The 8,351-nt window shown below is 36.6% G+C and overlaps 1 protein-coding gene across 1 annotated transcript; it reads left to right on the forward strand.

Moving 5' to 3' along the window:
- The first annotated feature begins 786 nt into the window (after positions 1–786).
- Positions 787–2,857, forward strand: LOC128983052 (basic salivary proline-rich protein 1-like). The gene is made up of 4 exons (XM_054402184.1): positions 787–883; positions 1,221–1,429; positions 1,730–1,941; positions 2,400–2,857. Exons 2-4 carry the CDS (start codon positions 1,223–1,225, stop codon positions 2,815–2,817), a joined length of 837 nt encoding a protein of 278 aa, XP_054258159.1. The 5' UTR covers positions 787–883; positions 1,221–1,222; the 3' UTR covers positions 2,818–2,857.
- Positions 2,858–8,351: the final 5,494 nt, after the last annotated feature.

Here is an 8,351-nt window from a genome sequence, read left to right on the forward strand (position 1 = left end):
TGTGCTAAGCCTACAGAAAATGTTATGAAAACCAATGAATTCCACTGATAAATCTCATGGTGGAAGGAAAATATTACTTATTATGTATTTTCCTTCCACCATGGATAAATCTACTCCTACATTGATGCAAGTTTAAACGACGACCGGAGAGTCGTGCAGTTGCCGTCGATGTGGCGTGAAATGCCATACCGATTTGTCGTGTCGGTGTCGGTGTTGTGCCGGCGTAGTGTCGTGCAGTGTGAAAACGCCCAATGACTGAATCATTGCTTTAAATTCGACTCGATAACAAACGCACGTTGCTCAGGTAACCACTGCTCTATGACCACAGATAATGGCATCGTTTAGACATTTTTTAGAGTTATTATGAACTCCAGAACCAGATTACAGCCGTGTATTGACAATGACGGAATCCACTTGTAGGATGAGCTGTTTGAAACCAATAAAAGTTATATTAAAATAAACCCCCAAATGTAACCTTTTAATTCCAATATAAAGTTTTGTCCTAAGATTTTTGGTAGTCTTGTAATGTACCTTCAAAATTAGGGATAAAGCACCCTGCCCCACCCTGTATAAAGCAATTTAATCTATCTAAGCTATGTTCTACATTCCAAACCAAGGCATTTAGTGTTGCCTTGTTTCAGTGAAATATCATAATCAATGAAATAAAATGATTTGTAAAGGTTGGAACCTTTGACCGTTGACAGAACTTCAGTATCCAATAGTCAATGTTGTAACCTATTAAAATCCTTCAATAGTGATTGCTGCTTAAAAGTAGACAGATGATTAGCATTATGTTGCTAAGCAACCAAAACAAATCAAGCTCAAGTCAAAACAAATAAAATTTAAGTTTCTAAATTAATACGTGTGATCTATACAAGACAAGGTAAGCAATAATTATAATTTAGTTATTTCATAAAAACATTTCAACAAATGATTAAATTGTCATCCAACAGAATGATTAGGCTAGGCTGAATCAATAATAATAACAATGTAATACAATTTTATTGTACACCTTTTGATGGAAGTGAATTACTGTACTGAAATACAATTTACTAAGTTATAAGTACATCGACTTAAAGTTTGGTCATCTGGTTGTGTAGACACTAAATTAATGTGCTTTTAACTATCTATCTTTCCTTTTGGTTTCTTGTAATTCTATAGTTGTTAAACCAACATAAACCCTTCATTTTTAAAGTTAGTTACCTGATGTCTTGCATTAGATATGGCCCAAGCCCCTCCTTTCCGACCCGGTGCTCCAGGAGGACCTCCCATGATGCCCCCAGGACCCCTTGGTGGCCCAGGAGTTCCGGGTGGCCCAGGGATGCCTCCACCTCCCATGGGACAACCACATCCTGGCTATCCTGGAATGAGGCACAGTTCTTTTGAACCTTACCCTGTACAACCTGTGGGCGATGGTGGTAGCAAAAAGGTAACCTAATTGGTTTATTTTATATTCTAGCTGAAAATAATTATTGACTACATTACGCTATATACAGTTTTATATGCTGCTTTGAGCTGTTTACAGTTTTTAAATAATGTAACATAATACAAAATACATTACATTTATTTGGTATATTTAAAATTTTGTAACTTGTATTAATGTTATTGGTTAAATATTAATGTGTCCAAGCATAGTATAAAATTGAACACTTAACTTGCTCTTTTATAACCCAGAACATTAGATGAATAGCTAATATTTTACATTTATTAATGCAGTAGACATTTCCAGGGAAAGAAAGGTAAAAAGAAATTAAATGAGGATTCAGACGCAGAGGATGAAGAATGCAAATGTCCTCCCCAGCAACCATCCACACAGATCTTCATCTGTCCACCAGGATGTCATCCCCCTAGCATGGGAATGGGAATCGGAGCACAACCAGGGATTTGCGGACAGGAGTGTGGATCTGGTTCCCCATTTTTACAACAACAAAACCAAATTGAGTAAGTGAACGCAAAGTTGTAGCTTCAAACTATAATACCACTCATAATTAAATTAAAATGTAAGATTCTCAATATCAACTGTTCGTTGAAAAACTCATACCTATGTCACAAGATAAGGTAAACTACTATTGTACTATTGTAAACGACTATTGTAATTTAAATATCTAGTGCATTTGAGATCATAAATTTCCTTTATAGCTTTGTAATTGTTTTCCAAGGGACTCCATGGAGGCTAACGGCCATCTTGAATTTGCCCACCATAAGAGGAATGTTATATTTATTAATTCAAAACAGCTACTGAAGAGTTATTTACCATCTCAAAAGTTTTTTTTGAATACCAAAGTGATTGTAATTTAAATATCTAGAGCGCTGTGAAATTAGAAATTTTCTTTCTACTTTTTAAATTTTTTATGTGTAATAACGTAGACTATGACTTATTATTCAAACAAATTTTACAGTGCCTCGAAGTTGTGTCAGATCCAGTGCTATGGTGGAGGCAAACCAGAAGATGAGAAGCAAACCCAGGTTATCTGTTGTCCACCCAACTCCTGCAGAGGGTGCCAACGAAAGGGACAGCAGCGACCAAGGAATCAGGGGAACGAGTGCCAGTGCTGCGGCCAGGAGTGTCCGACAAGGAAGTCCAAGAAGCCTCAGACAGGAAATATGGAGGGCATGATGCCAGCAAGCCAGCAATTCCTCATGTTCTTGCAGGCCTATGGTCTGGCTGCGGCCCTAATCCGCGATAGGAATCGCCGGGAAGACGAGCGACAGCAGAAGGAGTTTGATGAGAAACGTAGGAGAAGTTCAAGCAAGAGCAAGGATAGAAAAGGGTCGGCAAAGGGGAAAGAGAAGGGCCAGAAGAAAAAGAAAGAGTAATGTTTAATTAAGAATAAAATATTGATGAGGGTCAAACTAGCTTTTTTATTTAATATTTTGCTAAACTTACTATTAATTTCTGAATTTGAAGAATACTTCATCAATAACAGACAAATTCTGTAACGTGATCAATATAGTTTTATGAAATAGTGAAATAGTGTCATGGTTAGCAATAAATAGCTTTAAATCGCAAAAAGACTGAATTATAATACAAAAAATAAATGAGCATACAAAAAATAGTACTATGTCTTCCTAAAAAAAGTCTTCTTAAACAAGTCTTCCAAAGAGCCTTATTATGCGCGGCCACTCGAGTGGCTCGCAACCGCGACTGCTCAGTCGCTTGGGGTGGCCACAGATGTGGCTAGGGGACAAGTGTGGTGAGGTCGCGCGTTTGACCGAATGTTACAGACTTTTATGTAGTTTCTCAGTGTGAATTGAATGATGTAGTCGTCAAGTAAGGAAGATTGACTATTTCTACTACTTTTACTCACCAAACAAATTCTATTTCAGCTAAGGAGAGGCTAGCACGTTCCTTAAATTAAATAAATAGTTTTTACATTAATATAACCATAATTAGTTACAATAATATAATAAAATACCTCCGCCGCAGCAAACCTGCAGACTAGGCTAATGTCCATTTTCCTGGCTGGATTTCTAAAATATTCCCTTTGTCAGATTTATTTCCTTTTAAATAATATTAATTTTGAAGAGTACTTAGGTTTGCTACTGCAGGGAAGATATTGTGTTGTTATTTTTATTTATTGAAATGTTGATAGCTTAGTATGAAATAAACAAAATGGCCAAATTTGATTAAAATATATCCATAAGTTCATAGACAAAAAGAATTATAAGTTACACGCAAAGTACAACAGTTTATTTATTCGTCATAAGAATAAAATGGGAATTTTAAATTTACAATCTTTTAACTATCTCCATAACCGTTAGGGATACAGCAACGCTTCAATTTATAAAAATATTTCTTTTTTTAATCTCTTCAAAATGGTTTGGGAAGAAATTTTGTGTTTTTAGGGTCGAAAATGGGAAAAATTTACCTTTATAAAACAATGTTTACCTTATAACACCCCCCCCCCCCCCATAAACCCCCGTTCCCTTAGTTCGATCATGTTGGTTCGCGAACTCGTATGAATAGATGTATGTTGACACGTTTTTACCAAACTTAATCAACATCAGATCATTTTTACTCGATTTATTAAATGAATTTTAACGGAGGGTATTTTGGCCTCTGTGAACCTCTAAATGAAAAAGGAAATCGGTCCCAGGTCTAGATCTTACACTACGGTAATAGTGTTAATAGTGTTTCCCTATATGGGAAATTCGCTAGTAAATATAATCGCTTTGACACAAAAATCGTGACTGAGGCGTGGTAGGGTGAGTGGGGGGGGGGGGGGGGGTAGTCCAGGAGCTGAGGGGGGTTGAGCATGCATGAAAGTAGTACGCAATGTTATTGCTGATTATTGTAATATGGACTGTGGTGATCAAAATTACGTATGTCGCCTATTTCAAAAGTGGCCGATAAGGTCCCCACCATCCATTGAACGTATAAAAATATACAAATATAAAAGAGGTCGTGTTTTACATTTTAAACCATATGTATTCGTAATAATATATTTTTTTCTTATAAGAAAATGCATCTAGTTAATATTTAGCCTAGTAATTAAGTAATTACACAATTTTTTATCAACAATTCATATGATTTTTGAAGAAAATAGCTGTATAATGTAGATTTTGTTAAACTTATTATTGTTATAACTTTGTTATTAGTTAAGATACAACTTTTTACCCAATAACATTTTCTATTGGCCATATTTTTTGGATTAAAACTACGTTTTAACCGATGTCCTATCTCCTACCGTTATCGGGGTACAGTCGTTTCAATGCATAGCGCGTTCCGCCATCTTTGCCCCCCTCCCCACAAGTTCTCGACCACCTGAAAAGTAGGCGACATGCGTATTTCTTATCACCACAGTCCATATTGCAACTATCAGCAAAGATATTTGATATTACTTCTTTGCGACACTCACAAATTAATTATACTTTCGGTAAAAAAACTACACGAAAAGTCCATTTTTACATATTGTATACAATAACTTGTTTATTTATAGAGATACGACCTCGGAATCAATAACCATTATTGTAGTCCACATTTTTAGAATTACAACGACGTTTTAACCGATGTTCTATCTTTTACAGTTTTCGAAATATCAGCGTTTTAACGCATAGCGCAAACCGCCATGTTTGCCCCCTCCCCCCCACCTTATCGACCACTTTTGAAATAGGCAACATACGTAATTTTGATCACCACAGTCCATATTACAATAATCAGCAATAACATTGCGTACTACTTTCATGCATGCTCAACCCCCCTCAGCTCCTGGACTAGGGGGGGTGCGCTGTGACCCGTGACTGTGGCTGCGCGTAATAAGCAGCATATTATGAGAACATGGCCCGCTGGTGGTGCGACAGTCGGGATATCGGATTTTTATCCCCCTGGAATTTTACCCCCTGGGCAAACGTGTCGTCACAAACCAGGGGGTAAAATCGAACTTTTGAGTTTCGCGACATCAGCTCGATGTATTAAACGCGGAATTAAACATATATTTTCACGGTTGTGAATTTAATCAGAACACATCTAATTATAAAAACCTAGAGTGTACGGCCCGGATTTTTACCCCTGTAATTTTACCCCCTTAATTTTAATTTTGACAAAGGTCCTTATCGCCCTTTTTATAGATTGGAGTTACTTTTGAAAATTTTACTTTTGAAAATTTTAAGTAGATCAGGAAAATAACCATTACGGAGGCAACTATTAAATACAGTAGAGAGGGGTGTAGAAATGTAGTGTATAGTATTCTTGATTATATAATTAATTTGAAAGCCAAAAGTGTTCCATGGTTTTTGAATTTGAAAATTTTGAAACTGTCTTTATTACCTCGTCTCGTCTGGTGTGATTGGTGTCCATTTACATTTGGAAATGTTGTCCAATTGTTTTTTGAATTCCAGCAGATTACTGGGTGTGTTTTGGGTTTGGCCAACTTGGTTGACCAGTTCCTCAACAGAATCTGTAAAATATGTGTTTAGTTCATTAGGGTCAAGTGTTACATGAGATGTGCGTGTGGTGGTATTTTCTTGTGTTATTATATCTCAGGCTGCCTTACATTTGTTTTTGGAATTGTTAATATATTTTTCACAGGCTGATTTTTTAGCAAGGGTTAAGTCCTTCCTATATTGTTTTTTCAAGTTATTATAAATATTGTAAGCTGCCTGAGCCTTTACAGAATTAATTTTTAAAAGATTCTTGTACAAGGAATTATAAGCTAGCATGGTTTCCCTACTTTTCCTTAAACTATCATTGTACCAATTAAATCTATTTTTCTTTATAAGAGTCCTACTATCAGATCTAGGTTTCTTCTTTACAAGTGGGGAGCAATAATACCAAAGGTCAACAAATTGATTTAAAAAACTATTGAATAAAGTTTCTGAGTTATTCCACGGCCGCCTTTAACTATTCTCATTGTCCACAAATGTTTTGCCAGGACTCATTTTGTAAGGCCTCACAAAAAAGATTAAGATTTTGTTTATTTTGTTTCCTGACAAACAATGTAGGTTGATTTGCATTTTGAGTATTTGTGGATGATGGTTTACAATATTTAAAAAGCAACGGGTCATGATCAGCCAAAGCACCTTGCAGAACTGAAATTGTATATAGATCTTGAGTAAAATTGACTAGGACATTATCTAAACAGGCGTAGTTTCTTGTTGGGAGTTTATTGCTACCTACAAGGTCAAGTGACCTCAGTAAATTCTTGAAATTAATTGAGATTTGCTCATCTTGTTTTGCCATTTCAATATTATTCAATCCCCACAGACTATTATTACTTTTTTACCCAAGCTAAGAACATATTTCATTGCCTCTTTAAATTGAACAAAAAAAGTGGGCAAGTCACCATTCGGTGACCTATACAATCTTACTACAATCAAATTTTCATTGGTGAGCTTTATACGACAAATTTCACAATGTAATTCAGAGGAAAACCTATTGAGATAAATTTGTTGGTAATGACAGTCTTTTTTAACATATATAGCTGAGCCTCCGTTCTTAAAATTAGTTCTACATACAATGCTTGCCAAATCAAAATTCTGTAGAATAAACATATATCTATAAGTATAAAAGAGGATGTTTGTATATATATATATTTGTTTGGCAGTCATAAACTCAGACACCGCTGAACCGATTGCCACGAAACTTGGTACATACGTGACGTGTAGAATTTCATGGAATATGTTTATACACCATCAATTTCGTGATCCGTCCAAACGGCTCCGCCCTATATGGATGGAATGGAAAAGTATAACTAATGAATGGAAAAGTTAAATGCCTCTTGTACAGTCGAATTGAAAAATTTCAATCTTTATCGTCATTACTTACATGATCATTTCTACATATGTTTCTGCTAAAAGTATTACAATTTTGCGAAATTTTGCGAAATTTTAGTGAATTTCCCCTATAGGGAATAAGCTATTACCGTAGTACTCATGGTAAGACCTGGACCCGGGACCGATTTACTTTTTCGTTTTGAGGTCCCTAGAGACCAAAACACCATCCGTTCAAATTCATATATATTTATATATATATCCTACTAATATTATAAATGAGAAAGTTTGGATGTATGTATGGATGTATGTTTGTGACAAGTGAACGCGAAAAATAATGGTCGGATTGGGCTGAAATTTGGCATGATGATAGCTCACATTCCCGATTAACATATAGGCATATTCTTATTTCAAAAATCCTTTCGGGCTCCGCCCCATTGGCTCTGGAGTTTCCCACGTTAACCTTAGTACCTGGGGACCGAGCTTTGCTCGGGGAAAATCATAAGTTCACTCTGAAAGCAGTGTTAGTATTGGAAATACATAAATCCATTCCCAAACTCCACACGGTTCGCCTTTACTACGTCCTACACCATTTCCTACGTCATGGACCTGTTTCCCTGCATTCCTATAGCACTTTGGGATTGTAGATACCTTAATCTAATCGTTATTAACAGATCCCACACTCCGGACAGCTCGCCTTGACTACTTCCTTCACCACTTCCTACGTCGCAAACCTGTTTCCCTGCATTCCCATTACATTTAAAGATTGGAGATACCTTAATCTAATCGTCATAAACAGTTCCCACACTCCGGACAGCTCGCCTTGACTACTTCCTTCACCACTTCCTACGTCACGGACCTGTTTCCCTCCCTTCCCATAGCATTTTAGGATTGCATATACCTTAATCTAATCGTCATAAACAGTTCCCACACTCCGGACAGCTCGCCTTGACTACTTCCTTCACCACTTCCTACGTCGTGGACCTGTTTTCCTCCCTTCCCATAGCATTTTAGGATTGCTCATACCCTTATCTAATCGTCATAAACAGTTCCCACACTCCGGACAGCTCACCTTGACTACTTCCTTCACCACTTCCTACGTCGTAGACCTGTTTTCCTCCCTTCCCATAGCATTTTAGGAT

Source organism: Macrosteles quadrilineatus, unplaced genomic scaffold (genome assembly GCF_028750875.1).
Source record: "Macrosteles quadrilineatus isolate MER2022 unplaced genomic scaffold, UCM_ALF_1.0 Scaffold_1__1_contigs__length_201487025, whole genome shotgun sequence".
Classification (NCBI taxonomy): Eukaryota; Metazoa; Arthropoda; class Insecta; order Hemiptera; family Cicadellidae; genus Macrosteles; species Macrosteles quadrilineatus.

Bases quoted from the DNA above. Each gene is read 5' to 3' on its own strand.
- LOC128983052 (XM_054402184.1), top strand. From the start codon at position 1,223: ATGGCCCAAGCCCCTCCTTTCCGACCCGGTGCTCCAGGAGGACCTCCC. The intron at 1,430-1,729 runs GTAACCTAATTG...AGACATTTCCAG, and splicing joins GCGATGGTGGTAGCAAAAAG to GGAAAGAAAGGTAAAAAGAA. The intron at 1,942-2,399 runs GTAAGTGAACGC...CAAATTTTACAG, and splicing joins CAACAACAAAACCAAATTGA to TGCCTCGAAGTTGTGTCAGA.